Here is a 20,805-nt window from a genome sequence, read left to right as displayed (position 1 = left end):
GAAGCAGTTCAGAATCCACCTTTACTGAAGATGGGATCAGTGAAAAACACTTGAGTTCACTGTTCAATGCTATTCACTTTATTCAAATATGCTCAGCACTGTTGGCTACATTTTGAGGGGATTTGAGGTGATACTCACCAAGACTAAAGCCCCACTGAGAGTATAAGGCCAGATAAAGAATGTTTTTGAATAGTTCCATTTAAGTAGAACAAGAGAGCACCAACTCAGAGGAAGGGCTCATCTTCAACCATGGCAGAAAAGATCAGCTGAGGTTTCCTGTTTGAAAATCACAGTAAATGCAAATAAACCATAATTTGGCTATAAATAACTATGTCTTCATTCTAAAACTAAAATCTGTTTTCTTTTATTCAAGTATTCTTCTGTGAGAGTTTAGTCACAAACCCTATATGCGTCCTCCCCCTCTCTATACCCCTGATGTTACACGGCTCATCTGTGCTCCTTAATGCCCTTTTGTGCTCACAGTAGGAATGTGATGTGGGATGCAAATATGGTCCTTTCACTTCTGAAAAGAGGGGTATAGAGGTCCTACTCTCACTTTGACCAGTCCAGGGCTCTGCTCTTGGTTATGTTCAATTATGTTTTTGAAGTGTTAGCGTATTATTGGAAATATGTACTAAATACCACTGATTTATTTATAGATGGCTATGTTTGATAATAATGACCGAAGTGGGATGTTTTCTATGGGAAAAAACTATGTTTTTATGGCGTTTCTATAAAGATAGTATGTTTAAGGCAATTCAATGTTTTTAGCAGAGGTCTTCAAATAATAACCTTTTTTATTATTTGAATGATTTTTTAAAGTATGGCTGCTTCTGTGATGCATGATGAATGTATAATTTGAATTGGCTATAGACCCAAAAGAACCTCATGTCACATAACTATCCTTTGTTGGAATACTTGTTTCTTTGTTGTGACTGAGTAATTAATTTCCAAAAACAGAACGCATGTCTTTAAATTCTCCTAGAAGGTTCGAAAGTACGAAGCTGCTGCAGAGCTGCCAATGTGAAAGATATTAAATCACTGTTATTAAAAAAATTCTGCATACTAAACAAATTACAGCTAGGTGATGTTTCCCACTTCAGCCACAGTGTGTCATCAGAATGGTCTAATTGTCAAGTTGGTAAAGGATGCAAACATTTAATTTCATCATCATCTTCATTTAATATTTGTATGTGCAGATGCCAATGTGCATCATTCACACCAGTCATTTACAAAATGTCTAGCCTAAACAAATGTATCATTCCATAACAATTACAAAAACAATGTTGTCTAAATCAAATAGGCTGCACAAAGTCCTGCAAAATATAATTCACATGAATTTATGTAATATAATACATGTTCAAATTAATTACATTAACTAATTTAGGAGGAAGGTAGTCCCTTTATATTTTATCATTAATTCTCATGAAAATGAGAGAAAGACAGAAATATATGGATTTTTTATCCGACCCATAGATTACACATATTGGATTAAACATGCGACAGCCCCGAGAGGCAAATTCATGGTAACTGCATTACAGGAGCAGTGGAGCATGCCGTCATCCTCTCTTCAACTTCATACATGACTGGGAAAATTTGGTTAGTTTTTAATTGGAGCAATTTACTTTGTCATCAGCAGGTGGCGTTAGCGTTCAGATCCCTCAGGCAATGAAAGAGCTAAATGGGTTGGTATGGTGCGGACAGAATCAAAAAGCTTCTACCTAAAACAGAAAGTCACACACCCACAGCTGACATATTTTCCAGCTTTTAAAAAGGGCAGACTGAGATATGGAAAGTAGAATGGATTGTAGTGGCTTTATCCTTGCACGACATTCTTGCACAGATTTTCATCATCAAGTACACATTAGTCAGTGACACTGAGGTTGTCCGTGGGGAATGGGATGAAAAAGCGGTGGTCTCTCCTTGACAATAACTAATGCATGCCTCCTGATATGTCTGTCAGCCATTTACTTTCCAATAAGCTCCTAAAATGGATACCAACATGGCTCACATCTCTTTCCCAAATGAACTTCTCATGTTAACAGGTTCTATTCATCAAGCAAAACTGGATGATTATCCCAAAGGGTATTGTCATTTTTAATCAGCACTAGTACCTTATTCAAAAAGTTTTAAAAAATGTATTCTTTCAAAGCAGTGTTACCAGTACACTCAAACCATGTGTCATCAAGGCTAAATGACAAGCTACACATTAGTTACCAAATATGGAGAATGCTTTAGAGTAACAGGGAAAAAATGAACATATCTGTAATTCATAATAAGGCAGGTATCTTAGGTGGTCACCCTTGACAGCTTAACACGATTAAGTTCAAGATTTAATTTCACTCGTCTCATTCCCAACTGAATGCAAAATTACACCATAATTTAGGGTTGATCATTTTACTAGGAGAGTTTGTGTACTGTGATTAGAATGGTAGACACAAAACCAAATGCATCCAGGCTCTTGCATACTGAAAATATATGTTCAAAGTAAAGGTGGTGCCTGCGATGAATTTAGCAAAACTCCCCGTCTGGGCATGCAGTAGTACAGTCACAGATGTAGTGCGGACAACCAATGGTGTGCTTGAGCCAATCATTCTCCTTTGACCCCACTCTCTGTGTCTTGTCCTTTGTGTCGTTTCTGTGCATGGCTGAGACACATGCATGTACAGAGTTCTGATTGGCCAGTCGCAGTGTCTGTGCCCCCACAGTCAGAAGAAAGGAAGCACTCTCACTCACAGATACTTAGAACATGCTGTACTGCAGGAATCGTCGGCCGTATGATTAACAACCACAGCTGTGTGAGAAGAGCCCCTCATACTCCCACTTCCCAGACACGCACACACTCACACACACACACACACACACGCTCGCACAAATAAATCTTTGAATTGAGAGAGAGCATAGTAGTCGTATTCTTTACTGAGTGCAAGATAATTCTGAATTAAAAGAATCTGGGTGAGAATCCTAAAAGGAAGGAAAAATGTTTATTTCGTTATAAAATACTGAATCTTCACCCTCCAGTTTCTTAAGAAATAGGAAAGTAGGGGCACAAAGTTGATGAATGGCTCATAATTTTAAAAGGAAAATTTGGAAAGTAAGGCTGGAAGAATATATGCCTTAAAGGCCCTGCTGTTCAACATGCTGTTCTGAGCCACACTAGAGAGTTTAACTGATTCACAGGTGCTGTCTACAATCTTATAGTACAGCACCAGTAGTACAGTACAGTAGTAGTACAGTCTTGCTTGGATGTTCTCAGAGTGGGAATCTGTTTCATCACAGATGTTTTCACATCCACACACAGACAGTGTCACATGTCTATAACAGTCTAACTCTCCAGTGGTTGTTCATCCCACATTGCACACTGCAGTTACCCTGGGACACATTTGTAGCCATTGTATCTTTACAAAAAAATTTTTTTAGACTTCAATTAAAGCACATAAATGGTAAATGGACTGCATTTTATATAGCGATTTTATCCAAAGTGCTTTACAATTGATGCCTCTCATTCACTCATACACACACACCAACGGTGACAGGCTGCCATGCAAGGTACCAATCAACTCCTTGGGAGCAATTAGGGATTAGGTGTCTTGCTCAGGGACACTTTGACACACCCAGGGTGGGGCGATTGAACTGGCAACCCTCCGACTGCCAGACAACCACTCTTACCTCCTGAGCTATGTCGCCCCACATACTGCACATGCAGTATCATGGCTAAACAAGTTCTTAGAAATGTTCTGACTGGGCTCAAACTTATAGATCACAGCAAGTAAATTCAAAAACAAATCACAGACACTTACAATGCAAATCAACTGTTGAAATAACAATGGTGAAACATATTCACCTGAAAGAAAACTAGCTGAGCTGAGGGATAATAACATCAGACAAACTGCTGAAAAATACAAAATAACGTAATAGTCTAATAGCATTTGACAGGGATTGGATGGTGAAAGCAAAATACTGTACAGCAGTGGTCTCCAACCCTGGTCCTGGAGAGCTACAGGGTCTGCTGGTTTTCATAGTGATTCTGCACTTCATGAATCATTTAGAGCAGTTGCTTACACAGTTAACTCAACTCACCTGGTGTCTTGGGTCTCAATTGGGTGCTGATTTTAAGGTGAAAACAAAAACCAGCAGACCCTAATAGCTCTCCAGGACCAGGGTTGGAGACCACTGCTGTACAGTATATGCCACGTGTTCTTAGTTTTCTTATTTATATTATCCAGAACATCAAAACTGGTTTGCGTCTGCATGTTAGCGGCAGGTTGCCATCTCTTTTGGACTACGTATAAAATATACAGTGAGCTCCATAACTGTGCACTGTACATGCACAGTTTTTACAGCTGCTTTCCATGAGCAATTCACTGGCCTGCTACAGGGGTATCAATGACTGAAGGGGGCTTTATGATGATGTCATATCATATGATATGTGAGTTAGATAATACCGGCTTTGTGCTTCTTCTGCAGTACAAAAGAAAAAAAGAAGAAGCTTGAAAGTGGCAGGGAGGATGAGCTAGTGCTACATACTGGAGTCACAGCCAGCAGCGTCTTAATAATTAAGCTGTCTGATCCAAGCAAATTTAGGGGTCCTGTCTCAGAGAAGCACAGCAGCTCCTGGATTTGGGCTCATCTAAACCCTTAATTTAAATGAAAAGCTACCCTTTGATTATCTGAACAGCAACAACCAATCAGGCTGATTACACCAGTCTACTCAGAAAATGCAGATTTTATTTTTATTTTGCTACCTACTGCAATTCATGTAAATCGACATGCAGAAAGTTCTGTAATAATCCATTGACGGCTGTGACCAGATAGATCTGGAAACAGCAGAGCTGGTAATGACCTCACAGTGAGCTTGTGAACTTAAAAGAGCAGAGGCTGTGGACACACATATCATAAAATCTCTCAAAAGTAATGTTAATGTTTATGGTATAAAACAGGAGATATATTTGGATATTATGAATATATTCAAAATTCACACATTTTATTAGAACATTAGGTAAATGTTCAAAATATGTCAATCTGGTTGTATATTACAACTAATAATTTATTATATTATGCATTGTAATTTCACCTGTATATGATTTTACATATAATAATAATAATAATAATGAGTATTACCAAATACTGTACATTTTGAATTCTTCCTTTTAGTTTTAGTCATTGCTCAGCTCTCTTGTTAACAGGCAGCTGGTCTCTCGACATGCAGTCAGTTCAGTCACATGACCCGCAGACATTATGAAGTGATTAAGAGTCCAGTCATGTGCTGTGTCATCTTCAAGAAAGGGGGAGAGAGAGCTGCAAGGAATTATCTCTGACTAAGGCACAGACTGTCTGAACGCACGTTTGTACATGCATACCTGCACACACACCCAAAACACAGACCCATTATTCAGAGAGATAAAAACAGTCAGCATGCACTGGAAAATATACATATCACACGTGTGCTTCCACACATGCTAAAATCAAGCCATTCTCCAACATGCACATCTCTATACTGCATAGGCATGAGATTCACACATTATCAGACAGATCCATTGGAAATAGAAAGCACATACACAAACAAGTATAGCAACACACACACATGCACAACGAAGATCCACATGCAATCCCACACATATCAACATGAGACAGGCACAGGAAAGTTGTCCTACTGCTTCTCTAACCAAACAATATGCACTTATGCAAACATTCCATTTTCATGTTACTCTGTACCATCTGACCTTTTGAATCATCAGCAACAAATTGTAAAATATTCATGACACATCACATAGTATCACTTCTTTATTAACTGCTTATTGTGTGGATGGCGAGACCAGGGAAAGACATTCTGCACTGAAGCACAAGGCTAGTTTGAACAAAAAGGAGGAAAGAGGCAAACACAGACACGTGGTGTAATCAATGTTTCTGAAATGTCACTCCATGTGGGATTACCGGTTCTCAAGAGGATATCGTGGTTACCATGAGCACCAGGGATGGGGGGTTGGGGGCTAGGAGCTGAGGGAAGACTGTGTGGAAATACACTGTTAATACATTTTAAATGGAATGGGGTCATATCTGACAGGCATAAGGCGAGTCAGGTCTGACAGATAATATGTTGCTGCTATTTGACAATTTACAGCCAACACAACTACCTCCCAAAGGTTCCTTTAAAACCTGTGTTAAAATTAACCAAGGTCTCAGGTCCTAGATCTTTCCACAAACTCCTATGGTAAATCTGGGAAGGAGGGGCTGAGGTACAGTAGAAAAGGGTTTGAATATTGATTTTTGCGTGCAAGACTGAATCATAGGAATAGGTGTTATCCATTTTACAGTCGTGGAATTGATTTTGGCCATTCCAACCAAACCTATAAAATATTTAGACTAGTAAGCAGTGGATATTTGATTCTAGGGATTTTTCATCCTTGGGTATGTAACAGCAGACAATGAGAAGCAGTGGCTTTTTATTTTAAGGTTTAACAAAATTTTAAATTGAAAATATAACTTCCAAGACTATGACAAAAACTACAAGTACCAATACACTGATGCCATGCACAGTAGGAGGGTATGAGGCATAAATAGAATATCAGAAAAGGATAAAAGACATCAGCAGCTTCAGAGCACAGAGAGGGGGTGGGGAGAAGAATGCAGCCCTGTACAGCCTGTGTTATTCTGGTCTCCGATGTCTCTAATGGGACAGAAGCACCAGGGCATTGCTGATCGGCACACACTACTTCCGGCCAAAGGGACTGGTCCCTAGCCAAATGCTGGGGTGGCTTGTTCAAACATCCCCCCTCCCAATGCTTTAAAAGAAAATCATCTCCAGAGCTCTTCACCACTTAAAGCATAAGTGAACCCTGAGAATTTTGTCCCAGATTTACCTTTTTCCTGATCTGATTACATGCATTCTGAACATTTAAGGGAAAGCCAGCATTCCTGCCTGGACTCTTTCACTGGCAGCAGTGTCACAGTTTGGAATCTGCTGGCAGCTCAGCTCAAAACCCTGCCATGACTGTCTCAATGGAGCACATGTTTCAGCACACAAACAGCCCCAGTATGGGGCTCTGTGGAGAATCTGAGAAGGGGGTGGGCAGGGGGGAGGACATTAGGGCTGTTCATGATAAATTACGCATGACTATCCTCCCTGGGGAGCCCAAAGATCATCTGTCAAAGTAACCAGCAATGGTGCTGAAGCCAATGACTATCAAACTACCAACCATACCCCACCATAGCTTTAAAAAAAATCACTGTGGTGGTGATGGTCTTGGCCATTTTCCTTCAACAAATACCTTCAACTAACTGTTCTGTTAAAGGTAACAAACAAGCAATTAAGGTTAACATAAAAAAAACATCTTTTAAGGACTTTAAGGTCTGATCCCAAGTGAATCTGTTGTTGCTAATCCTATCCCAAGTTTTATTTGGGATAAGCAGCTATTGGCTGTACATGTGGTACTTTGAGATGTATTCAAGAGCAATGGTACACCATTACACTCGTTGCAAATACATTATTTTATATTTTAGAGGAAAACTGAGTGTTGTTAGATTGTCTTCATTTCAAATGAATGGTGGATTAATGGTACAGATTTAAAATGTAAATGATGAAGGGCCACATTAACCTTAAATTTAAATAAAGACATTCAACTTCCTGTTTCTCAGCACTGCATATATTCCTAGGCATGCTTTCCATTACTGAACTGGTATGAGACCGTTCGCCTTGCACAAAAACTAGATCTTGGTGATAAAAACACTGATCATAATTGCAAATAGGTCTATACTATAGGGCATGCATTATATAATCAATCTGGATAATATAAAAGAAAATTTTATCAGGGCTTGATTTTTATAGATTAGACAATTATTTTTGTAATTGCAGTTAAGATATTTTTAAAAATAAGGTTACATTTAACCATAAATGGCCACATATCAAATGTATTTGATGCATCACCGTTGGCTTTAGCAATAATGGCATATTGACAAAACATATTAGCCAAAGATGCAACCAGTTGTGCAAGGACTGACATAGCGGTCTGAATGCAGAACCAGACATAATAGGGCAGTACCACATAATAATCATACACAGATCTTGGAAGACTTCTTAAATTCAAGGACGTTTTCCCCTTTACAAATGTTTTGGAAAAACCAGCAAGAGGAAGCAAACACTACTTGACTCTTGGTGTGCAGAACATCTGAAATCTTGGTGCAGACTGCATTTTCAGAAAGGGAAGCAGGCTGCACTTCCTGACCCTCACAAAAGGGAAGAAAATAAACCCAGTCACAGTACAATTAAGAGGAACTTGAAATTCAGTGCTAAGATATGTGCTGCTGAAAAACTAAAAAGTGATAGGGGGGGGGGAAAGATTAACACAATACAAAACATGGAAATACCATTTTATTTTTATTATATGTAAGAATTTGACTTCAGCAAATGTGAATTTTTAAAAAATGGGGGGGAAAGAGTCAACACCCTGCAGGAAGAAAGCAATCGAGGTACATGGTCCACAGTGTACAAGAACGTCAGCAAATAGTAAAAAGGCCACAGGAGAAATCTCAGATAGCACCACTGCAGATCTTGAGTGCAGCAGAAGGAAAACCCTTTCACTGTTTACCTCCTTCAAAAAGTAATATTTCACACCAACACGGGAAAATTTCCCTCATGAAAGACAAAAATGAACACATTGGCACAAAATAAGAAAATCCAAGAATATGTATGTAGAAATACAAAACGGATTTCATTGAACAATGTTTTGGAGATCATTCTTTGTTGCAGTTCTACACCCCAGAATGGCTTCCACTCCAAGTACAGAACACCAATAGGTAAAAAATACCAGGCCACAGATTACATTACACCCTTTCATACAGTTATGATTTGTCTGAATAATTTTCCTTCCTACTTGAAGCTTGATGCAAGTCATTTACTGCTTCAACATGAGGCTAAACAGCAAGCTTCCTTTGCATGAAAATATTTTAGAGCACACCAGCTGGCGCATTAAAATGAAGCTATGCGATCATATCCCTTTTGTGCAAAACACATGCCAGACGCATGGAATTGCAACCATGCAGTTCAGGCCAACAAAAATCAGAAGCCAACAGGACATATGTCCTCCTCACAGTTTGGCTGAGAAGTTATGCCCGTGAGAAAAAACGAACAATGCTTGCATGTAGAGGTTCCATGAAGATGACCTTCTACCCAAAAATTCCATCGTATTCCTCACTGTAAAAGCCATTCATCTTCCCAATCAAATGCGTTTCAGGAGCACAGCAAGTTCAGTTCACTTAGAGCTCGATTCCCATATGAATTTTCTATGATTAAATTCTAACGGGAACACCCACCAAACTACCGGAACATAAATTTGAACCTGCAGTCAATACTATACCTGCACCTCAGCCCTGGAAGCTTCAAAAACAGGAAATACACTTGCAGCTTCAGATGTTGCTTAACAGAGCTGCAGTATCCCAGAGCATACTCGCTTCCGCAGCACAGCAAGTGATACGCGCGTGAGTGTAGAGTACGTATTTATTTTTCTTTGAGTACAGCAATATCGGAAGACTGCGTCTGGGGCAGGGCGCTCCTCTCCTGAAACATCCATTGTCTAATGCCAGTTTCTCTAGACATCTTTATTTCAGAGCAGCAAAAATGATAAGAGCTCAGTTACAAATACTTCAAACTGCATCACAAACAATTGCCAAAAACGAGAACATCCAGAAACAGTCACATCTATGCATTAGGTGGAATCTTACCAGATAAGCTAACTTCGTTAAAAATAAGGCAATTTAGTTGGGTATAAACTCTCCGCGGTCTTTTTTTTTTTCCACCATAAAATGGCAGTTGTACACAAGGGAATATTAAGTAATTTGGTTACGTTAACCTGTCAAAGCAGAGAAAACACATGCTAAAGGTAAATAGAAAAGGAAATGTGTAGGGCTCCGTTAAGAGAAAGTACCCTCTGGGGAACTTTTATCACATTCTCCATGGTAAAAGACTTACATTTGCAATCATTTTCCACAGTTACATCACTTATGCCCAACTAACTTGCTTCACAGGCACACTAAGGGCAAAATCAAGTCAAATCTTTGATCCATCAGCAAAATACTAATTAGAATGGGATCAAAAGCCAAATTTTGCAATTCGGGATTTAATGGGTGGAAGGTCTGATTTGATCCAAGCCAAAGACGAAAATCTAAGTACACCCCTGAAAATGACCACATGCAGTGAACCCTGGGCCTTACCAAGCCTTTGCAGTATGAAGTATTGGTGTTTTTTGCACCATCTGAACATCACACCCTGACATACCGTTACATGTGAATACGGAGGTGGAATAACTGCTCTTGGATTTATCACGGCAAGTGTTGCGCAAGGCTAACTTCATAATTTGGGTTAAGCCACTCTACTGGCAACCCAGAAGGAAAGTAGTTAGTGAAAGCAAAAAAGATTGCATCTTATGTACACTGACATACACTGTGGCTCACCGAAAGAACATTGATTGATGTGTCTGACGTCCAATCGCCCTTATATCAGTTTTGCTCCAGAAGTAAAAAAACAACAAAAAATTATATATTACCAAGGTAATAACCATCACTGTCTTTAAAAACCTGTAACAATGTGGGCGCATTTAGAAATTATTAGCTAAGACCAATACATTTAGAAAGTGAGTCTCTCTTTGCAGTATCAAAAAAACTACACAAGTGAACAGGTGAAACAGTACTAGGATAAAGGAACTATTTTTTTTTTTTTTTTAAAAGACAGGTGTGCAGGTGGCAGAAATACTCTACTTCCCTGGAGAGAAGACAGACAACGCTGAAGCTGAATCTTACGAAGGCTTCTTCGGCCTCAGTCAAGAGAGAAGCTCCCAGCAAAACCGAAGAGGAACCTTACAAACGGCTTACCAGCCGGAGCCCAGAGACAGGCTCCTAGCGGCTGGGCCTCTCAGAGCTCTATGTACTCAGGTCAGGAGACAGGGGGCAGCACTCCACTGGAGAGCATAGCTGTGTTTTTTTGGGGAGGATCGGGGGGGAAGGAGGGGTTTGCGGATGAAACAATGTGACAAAGTTCATTTGGAACCAAATGCATAACATAATCTGGCGGGTGGGAAATGGGGCACATCGGGTACAGGTGATATTAAAGTTGCATCCAGTCTTAGAATTCCTCTTGGTCCTCTGACTCAGCATCCGGTATGACAAACCCCTCCTGTAAGGAGGAGAGGGGCATTGTTAGTACCCACAACTGAAGGTAAAAGGAGTAGGATGGGAAAGTGACTCAAATGTCTGTGATATACTATTTTACTACAGTGCCTTAACAGCCAGTTCAATGCACTGCAGTGTACAACTATATGTAAGCTCAGCCTGACCTTGAACTAATCATTCATTACATTACAATGGCCTTTGCAAACTACTTTCATTGGATGAACAGCACAACCAATTCAAGTAGACTGCCCTTGTATGGCGCTAATCAAAATGTCATAAACCACATACATAAAATGTTATGAATACAATAATGGAAATACAAACAGGGAAAGCCCAGGACTGGCTGCTGAAGCGCTTGTGCAGGAGCGTGCTCTGTACTCACGTCTGTGGCATACAGTATATCCACAATCCTCTGCAGTGTGGGGTCCCCCTCGCCCTCCTTCTCTTGGCAGATGAGTTCAATGTTCCGCAGCTTGCCAAAGTAAAAATCCCTCTCCTTCTCCATGTCCTGAATCGTTGACTTCAATATATTCAGCTGGCGAGAGAAGGACACACACAACCAACACCACCTTTAAAGGACTGTGAAAATATGCTTTAAATATTCATAAAGACTTCATAAGAAGAAAAATAAAGGGATCACGGAGAGAAGAAAAAAAAGAATGATTCCCCCCCCCCCCAATGTGCAACAGACCTCCTGAACGAGCTCGGCCCTCTCTTCATCCCCACCGCCTGTCCCTGGTCTCCGCGCCAAGCCGGATGCCATTTTAGGTGGGGGCTTGGCCACGGCTGCTGACCGCTGTGGTGCTGGGGCGCCAACAAGCAAGAAAAAAAAAAACACCAAGTGAGAATCTGTTGCAGGACACAAAACCCATTAGCCACAGACTGCTTGCCCCTCTCGCATCACAGCCCCATGCACACAACTGCACCGGTGCAGCATGGGAAAGGCGCTTCTCGAGGAAGACTTCTCAAGGGAAGCTTCCTCACCACAGGAAACTCCCAGCATCAAACAATCCCACTATGCAATTAAGTGTCCCCACCTCTCTGCCACACACAGCCCCCACAGTGACATGTTAAAGATCTGAAGAAGCGGAGGAGGAGAGAAGCTTGGAGTAACACAGAAAAAAAAAAAAACACGACTAAGATCGACATCACTTACAAAGAATCCCTCAGGACGTGCTGAATGAGAAATGCACATAAAGGTGTACATAAAGCGCTGAACGTAATCAAGGACAAAGTTCCCACTATAAGTAGCAAGGGTCAGAACAAGCATTACAGTAGATTACCAATATGGAGTCTAAATATTTGAACCCTACCAAGGGCATTATATACAACATGCACATTTTCCAAATGGTAAAATTGGATAAGGGGGACTTAATGAATGAGAACATTGGCTTGATAGTGCTCCCACAGGCCCAGTGCACTCAACCACAGTCCCCTATGTGCAGTTACTCAAGGACTGTACCGATTGCTGCAGCTGGTTTTGTGCTTGTTTTAGGAGACGGGCTTTCATCTGTAACAAATTTATGAGCATTAATAAGTTGGAGAGTCATCAATAAGCTTGAAGACATTGACTCTGCTCAGCACGCTTATCCAGCTCCCAAATATGGGTGTAACCCTGTACTCTGGGTCCACCCATGCGCTGCCTTTTTATATGCAAACAGAACAACCACTCTTGACTTTAGCAAATAACTGTATGCTCTCTTAAAATAAGACCATTCCTGAGTCATAATGCAAGCAGGTGCAGCAGAACAGCAGGCACTCCTGACACACAACCTGTGGTCAGAGAGGAGCACACAGGTCACTGTGCAGCAGGAGCTACTCCTCCCCCTTTCAGCACTAGCATTAGCAGAGGATCCCTCTAAGAGGGCCTGGAATGCAGAATGCTAGCGGGATCAATAGAAAGGAGGAGAAACGCAAGCTGCCGTCAGAGATGTGCATGAGCATCCAATCACTGCTCGAGTGGCACGGATTACAGCGGAGTAGCAGTGAGGCTCTAGTGCTCGGGTTCTCTCTTCCTGCATTTCAACATGTACTGTGTGAGCACACCAGTCACATTTACACACATCCTGGTGTTCTCTGTCCAATATGAAGTATGGCCAAATGAAGTTAAGCATTTGTGTACCACCGTCTTATTGAAGTGCTGTCAGTCTCACTGAGTTTCTCAATGGTAGTTAACAGCCATTCCATAAGCAGATCAATTTATAACATCTTAATTTCTAATCTCGAATAACAAGAAAATACAAAAAAATGACTTACTGAAATGTAATGTCTAACATCACTGGTGGTAAAAGTGTAGGCAAAAGGTTTTTTGAAATAATCACATTTCTTCATAATGGCTGAGGTTTCTGGACAGATTTGCTGGTCATATACACTGAAAATGATGATCAGAAAAAAGTGGTATGGGCTATACCGTGTGACTGCTGAACTACTGCACAAAATTGTTTTGGTTCTAACAGCCACTTTCACATCACTTCCAATAGTGTTTACTACCTTTAGGAAGATTAACTTCTAAGACCAGAGATGATTACAACCTTAATTCCAATTCATTACCAATACAATTAATTAGTTCAGTGAAAATGAAACTCTACTTTCAGTGAGCTCTTATTAGATGATGATTGTTTTGATTGTACACAAAGCCCAAAAGCACAGAGTGTGTCCCAGTGCTCCGTCTCACCAGCATTGAGGATCTTCTTAGGCTTGTTGAGCGCGGACATGGAGGGGTTGGGGAGGGGTGCTGTCTCCTGGCCCTGACGCGCTTCCACCGGGTCATACTCCTTCCCATCATAGTTGGCGTCAAAGAATTTCTTGAACCACTGCACAAACTCGAAGTTGTCCTGGAACTTGCCTTTTATCAATTTATCCACAGGGATAATCTAGACAGAATGGAAAGAGAAAGATGGTAAATACTAGACAAGCAGAGCAAAATAGATAAGGGTTGAATACACACAAGCCACCATTAACTATAAACTGACTAACACATGTAATAGCTTAACAAGCATTGCTTTAGAGAAAAATATAGTCCCGAATATCTAATAAGAAAAAAAAAGGATGAGGAAGACAAGACAAAAAACAGTGCTGTGATCAGTGGTCATGCTATCACGCTTGGCAATAAGAACCAAATATAAACTTAAACTGAGCAGCGTCTGTCTGTGAAGCCCAGCTGACCTCTTTACCAACAGAATGCCGACTGGCAGGAGACCCCTGCACTCATTCTGCGGTAAACACAATTAACACGCTGCACCACTGGACAGCACTGAAATCATGGGGGCTTTAATACAAAAACACAGACTTCTGTGTAAACCTGGAGTTAACCAGGACTACAGCAGTTAAAGCATGCTGGTTTTACAGGTAGTGTTTTTAAATGCACCGACCAGAGAGCTTTCCATTACAGCTTAAATAATCTTCTATAAAGGCAAAGACTTTAAAAAAATGGAAGGGTGTAACTAATAAACAGAGCACACGATAAAATGTATTTGGGAAAGAAAAAAAAACACTGGGAAGAAAAGAAGGGAAAAAAAGATGAGCACCAACTTTGTCAACATTCATCCTCTTGAAGCCAGCTTGCAATAATTTAAAGTTGTGAATGAATTCATGTTCTAGCTTGGCACCAAATTTGACTTTCTTCAAAGGCACACTGCCAGGGAACAGCATGTCCATGAACTGGCAGTAGGCCGCACCTTTGGAAGACAAAAGAAACCACCATCTAGTATTCACAAACAATCCATTCTTTAGTACCTTCCAAAATCATTGTTCCACAGGGGCTACCGTAAAATAGACAAGAGCATTACAGACATGTTTAAAAAAGGAACTGGAAACCAGAACTGTCTGTACGATGCAGACACCAACTCTACTGGTAAAACTTCAGACCCAAAGAGTATCATCACAGGCCAAACTGGGCAGACTTCAAGATTCAACAGCTTACCAGTCCAAGCATCCGAATTGATTAAACTGGGTTTTGCCTCAAAATCAGAAGAATAAAAATGTCAAAATGCCAAGAGCGCATTGCATTTCACTTCTATTCATAGAAAGGTAATATAAACATTCCTCTCTCACCTGAGCATAGAAGCTCAATCTTAGTGAGGTTGATCTGTAAAGACTCATTTATCCAAGCGAGCATGTCATGGCGACTCAAGTTGTCGCTAGTCACTGAGGTCGAATAGACGTTCACAGCCATCTTCTGGAAACAGGACGAGACAGACAATTACATATTAGGAGTATATACAGTCACCAGAGCATTTCGCATACAACATTATCATTCTAGAAACATTAGGCCAAACCAATTTTTGCATACAAGAAATTTATGAAGATGACCCATTAGATATTGACATCAAACGATTTATTCAGACTGCTGCATGTGAACTGACATGTGACAAAAATCAACAAGATAATTAAACCTGTTAAGGCAGAGTCTAGCTACTTGTTGTTGACCTGATATAACGTCACACATTACATGTCATTGCACAAGGTCATTTAACACATTCGAAAGTAGCAAACATATTATGATAGTTGATGGTAACAAAAATGTGCTGCACTTCTATTCTTTAAAATAAAAACAGTTGTCTTCTACTGCAACCGTTTAAAACACAAATGATTCGCTGTTGCAACATTGGTTACCAGTTACGGTGCTGTGAAAAAGTACTTGCCCCCTTCCTGATTTCCTCTATTATTGCATGTCACCCTGAATGGTTGCAGAGCTTTAGACAAAATGTAATATTAGACAAAGGGACCAGAGTAAATAAAACACATTTTTAAAATGGACTGCATTGGACTGCATTTTTATTACGTGCGCTTATCCAAAGCGCTACATTGACCTCCATTCCAGAGCATTAGGGGTTAGGTTAGGTGTCTGCCTCAAGGACACTTGACACGCAGGCGGGGTTTGAACCGGCAACCCTCCGATGCCAGACAATCGGTCTTACCCTGAGCTAATGACCCTCTAAAATGATTTCATTGAATGAAAATATTCCAAATCACCCATGAGAAAAAGTAAATGCCCCCATAACTTGTTGCACCACGTTTAGCAGCAATAACTGCAGTCAAATGTTTCCTGATATCAGTCTTTCACATTGCTGTAGAGGAATTTTAGCCAACTCTTCTTTGCAGTACTGCTTTAATTCAGACAAAGTGGTAGGTTTTTGAGAATGCCATGAACAGCCTGTTTCAGGTCCTGCCACAGCATCTCCAGGGGGTCCAACTCAAGGCTTTGACAAGGCCACTCCAAAAACTTTAATTTTGTTTGTTTTCAGCCATTCATGGACTTTTTGCATTTTGGATCATTGCTGTGAAACTTTCAGCTTCAGCTCAGACAGATGAGCGGACATTCTCCTTAAGAATTTTCTGGTACAGAGCAGAATTCATGGTTCCATCAATAATGGCCTTCCAGATCCCAAGGCAGCAAAGCATCCCCACACCATCACCCTACCACCACTAAGTTTGTCTGTTGGTGTTCTTACTGGGAAATGCTGCATTTGCTTTCCGTCATATATAATTGGACCTGTGTTGTCCAAAAAGTTCTGCTTTTGACTCATTGGTCCAAAGAACATTATCCCAAAAGGGTTGGGGATCATCCAGGAACTTTTTTGCAAATGTTACTCTCCCACGAATCCCAGTTCTGCTCAGTCTCTTTCTTAATGTGAAATCAGGAACACTGACTTTAGCTGAGGCTAGAGAGGCCTCCGGGTCTTTGGGCGTTCTTCTGGGATCTTTTGCAACTTCCTGGGCAAGTTATGGATGCGCCCTTCGAGAAATTTTGGCAGGCCGACCACTCCTGGTAAGATTCACCACTGTTCCAAGTGTTCTAAATTTGAAGATAATGGCTCACACTGTGGTTCAGTGGAGTCCCAGAGCCTTAGAAATGGCTTTGTAACCTTTTCCAGACTGATGCATTTCAACTATTTTTTCCCTCATCTCTTCTGGCATTTCCATTGAACGTGGCATAGTGTGGTTGTAGAAACTCTGAGGTGACTACTTCACTCTGATGGTAAAGTTTAATGAGTGAGTTTTAAATTCAACAGGGCTGGCTGCAATAAAGCATGGCTATGTTCAATTAGCCGAATGAAATGACCAAATTTGGTTAATTGGCTGACTGAGTAACTAAGGGGGCAATTACTTCTTCACAGATGATATGGCTTCATACCCTTTTTCATGAAATGAAAAATATTTTGAAATGTATTTTGTGTTTACAGTTTCCCTTTATCTAAGATTACATTTTGTCAAAAGATCTGAAACCATTTTGTGTGACAAATATGCAATAAGAGGAACTCAGGAAGGGGGCAAATACTTTTTCACGGCACTGCAAGTTAACATTATATCAACGTTATCAAGCAATGCTGGCTTAGCCCTGTAAATTTGATATCAGATGAACTGCATGTTGGTTTGTTCAATATTAACGTACAGATTTCAAACATCTAAGTAGGTAGCTATCCAAACGTATCCATTTTCGATGTAGTCACTAAACTAAAGCAAAACCGCCCATCCCTATAAAAACTGAATTATCTAACGTTACGTTGCTTAGCTAATAGCTAGTGGGTGGTGTATGGATGAACCGCAATGTAACATTAAAATTAGCGTTCGTTAGCTCGCTCGCTCTAGTCCATTCGATATTAACTAGGGCCTCCACACAGGACGTACGTTAAGAATAACAGGGTTAACTATTCCAAGTTCGCCAGCTAGATAGGGCGAAGCAGCTAACTTGGAAAATCGAGATAAGAAGCGGATTTCACAATTCTGAATAATGATCAAGTTAACTAGCTAACGTAACAAAGTTGGCGAATAGGGCAAAACGCAAGCAAACGGACAACGTTAAGTTACGCATTTCCTTTAAGATGACAGTCAGCTAAACTTGCTAACGTTAGCTAGCTTGCTAACACTCCCACCAACAGCTCACTAAATTCAAAAGATCAAACTAGCCGTTGCCATTCATTTGAAAATTTCATTATCTAGGAGGCCCCTGGCAATGTATGGGACCGGTACAGGTCCTGTCCCGAACAGGTTGTACCGCTATCGTGCCACCTAACGTTGGTTACATTTTGTGGGAAGATGAGCATATGATATGCGGCCTATTTCCATCTAGCTAGTCTATAGCTAGCTAGTTAGACCATTCCACATTAGCAAGCAATGAATTGGAATATCAGGCTAGTCTAGCTAGCAACCATTTGTTAGTTATCCATCTGCTGGCTAGACGTCTTTGCCACAGTAAACACATTCAGAAATGTGCGCATTAAAACAGTTACACTACATTTAAAGTTTATGCGAGCATAATCTTAATCACATTCTGCGAGCTAACGAGTCATAATATAGCTAACCATTCGATAGCAAGTAAGCTCTGCCTCTGCTGTCCGCCATTCAATTTCAACTGCTTTTCCCCCTACCCTCCCGTCTCCCTTTCCCTCAAAACTGTAAGTTTAAAGTCTTACCTTGTTTAAAATCAATTCCCTGTCCTATAAGCAGATGATGGGTCAAATGAAAGTAAATGTCTAGCTATTTCATACACACGCTGCTATTTGTCGCTTCAGACTTTCTCTTATGCTACTCCCGTCTGCCGGCGGTAAATTCCGTTCTAAGCTTCGGCGTTTGTTCTCTAAGTGAGTGACGTCACGACGTAACGGTTGAACGCAGGGTTTGTGTGTGTCCTGCCGCAAAGAACGAGGTTGGGCGAGGCACTTCATTGTAGCCGGCTGCTTATTAAACATTTGCATTGTCATACTGGCTGTGAGCTATAGGCTTCTGTAAAGCGCTTCAGCCTGTTTGCACAAGAGCTGCTTTACATAGTTCTTTATAAAATATGATTGAATTGTCTTTTATTTTGCTCTATTGTTTGAAAAGTCGTAACAATTTAAAACCAGGAAACTGACACACATAGGCCTACAACTGTTGTGAAATGTGAAATAAATCTCAAATGGTCAGAAAGATCGACATATATGCAGGATCTACTTATGAAGTACTCCATAATAGTGTTTCACTGAGGACAAGTTGGATTGTGGCCAGTGCTTTTATTAGGCCATGAAAATTGTGTCATGTATTTGGTCCAGAGTATATCACTTACATCACATCTCCCTAAACTGAGCAAAGAACTTTACACCAATCTTTTCCCAAAGCAAATCTTAGACAATCACAGGTGCAAACATATAGTCTCTGGAAACAATTTGAAACATTAGCTACACCCTTGAATGTGATGAATTAACAAACTGAAATTTTGGAATTCTGTGGCATTATGTCATTATGGCACTATGTCAATGTAATTACTGTTCTATATTGTAGACAATGTTTTGTAGAATGGGCAATACAGGATTGAGGGAAATGCCAAACCAGACTGGCTATTTGAGTTTTCAGCATTAGAGAGAGGAATGCTGTCATAATGGTGAATTATGACTGTTGTACTAAGAGGCACAGGTGTATTTGCTTGTATGTCACTTTTTCACAATTGACATGGTTTGTGAAATAATGTCATTAGAAATATACTGCATCAGTACCCAGAAATAGCACTTCACTCAATTCCATTGACTTGTCTTTTATATCATTTTCTGGAATAAAACTGACTCACACCCATTATTACTCATTATAAATTAAAGGAATAAAGAACAATATGCCATACCGAGGAAAAATATCTCTTTGGAGATGTTATATTTTGCTTCACCAGCTAAAACAATCCAGGTTTTGGAAAACTGGCATAGCCATCTATATACATACAACCTGCTCAGGAGGTTATAACCGTAGAATAAAATATAACAGATCTCAATATCAGTACTTTTCCCCATCACACGAATAACAAACTATTTAGCAATGCTATGCACAGTTACATATTCTCAGTGATTTCCAAGCCCCTCTTGTAGTTGCGTAGATACAAACATCTAAAGTCTATTTGACTTAAAGGCTTATCAAGAAGCAGCTATTCAACAGATCCCCTGAACCCAGTTGTCATAATTGAGATGTGTTTGTTAAAATAAACTTGTACTTTTATTATGGCTAAACAAATCCCATTTCTGGGCCACACCATACAATAATTGTATCAGCATAGTTGGTTGAAGTAACTGGAAATAAGCAATCCTAAAGTATAAAGTTATAGTAGGTGTGATGATGGAAATGACAGAAAAGATCTGAAGATTGGGGGATTAGGGCAATACTAATTTTGACAAATCTGAGGTTTGGGTAAGGGGTAATTGACAGTTTTGAAAGCTTCCTAGATCAGCTCAATAATCCTGAGTCTACATCCTGTATATGCATTTTTGTGCATATACCAGTTTTACATCACATAAATTATTTGTACACAAACAAGTATAAATTAAATGTATGACATATCCAAGTTTGAACAAGAGGCTATAAGACAAGGTTTAAATATGGAAAGCCCATGCACGATACAAGGCACATGATATTTAAGTGAGTTTTTTCTTCGAAGAAAACAAACACTACTACAGTGACAAAGAGTGGCAACGGTTAACCAGCATCAATAAAATTAAATGCTCAACTTCAAACTTCTGAACATACACAATAGCAACAATGTCTATTCATCATTGTTCACTAAATGGTAAGTGGTTGACTAAGCATGTGAAAAAGTATTTGAAACAATGCAACCACATTTAATCAGAAAGATTCCAAAAACCATATAGGTTTCAAGATACTGATTTTTGCATTTCAGAATGGAATAAC

At 40.1% G+C, this 20,805-nt stretch overlaps 1 protein-coding gene across 3 annotated transcripts; it reads right to left on the bottom strand.

Annotated features, from left to right (window-relative positions):
- Positions 1-9,840: 9,840 nt before the first annotated feature.
- On the bottom strand, positions 9,841-18,768 carry mapre1b (microtubule-associated protein, RP/EB family, member 1b). 3 transcript variants are annotated; one of them, XM_064298048.1, is made up of 8 exons: positions 18,576-18,768; positions 15,214-15,334; positions 14,692-14,837; positions 13,835-14,033; positions 12,623-12,670; positions 11,852-11,964; positions 11,543-11,695; positions 9,841-11,164 (listed from the first exon to the last, which is right to left on the bottom strand). In XM_064298048.1, the coding sequence occupies exons 2-8, from the start codon at positions 15,332-15,334 to the stop codon at positions 11,114-11,116; spliced, it is 831 nt and encodes a 276-aa protein (XP_064154118.1). In that variant the 5' UTR covers positions 18,576-18,768; the 3' UTR covers positions 9,841-11,113. The 3 variants fall into 3 exon arrangements, with proteins under 3 accessions (XP_064154118.1, XP_064154117.1, XP_064154119.1); XM_064298047.1 differs by having other exon boundaries at positions 15,214-15,337; positions 18,576-18,767; XM_064298049.1 differs by lacking the exon at positions 12,623-12,670 and having other exon boundaries at positions 15,214-15,337; positions 18,576-18,767.
- Positions 18,769-20,805: the final 2,037 nt, after the last annotated feature.

This window comes from Anguilla rostrata, chromosome 11 (genome assembly GCF_018555375.3).
Source record: "Anguilla rostrata isolate EN2019 chromosome 11, ASM1855537v3, whole genome shotgun sequence".
In the NCBI taxonomy this organism is placed as follows: Eukaryota; Metazoa; Chordata; class Actinopteri; order Anguilliformes; family Anguillidae; genus Anguilla; species Anguilla rostrata.
Note: the sequence above shows the minus strand (reverse complement) of the source record. Positions and strands in the feature narration are given on the sequence as shown.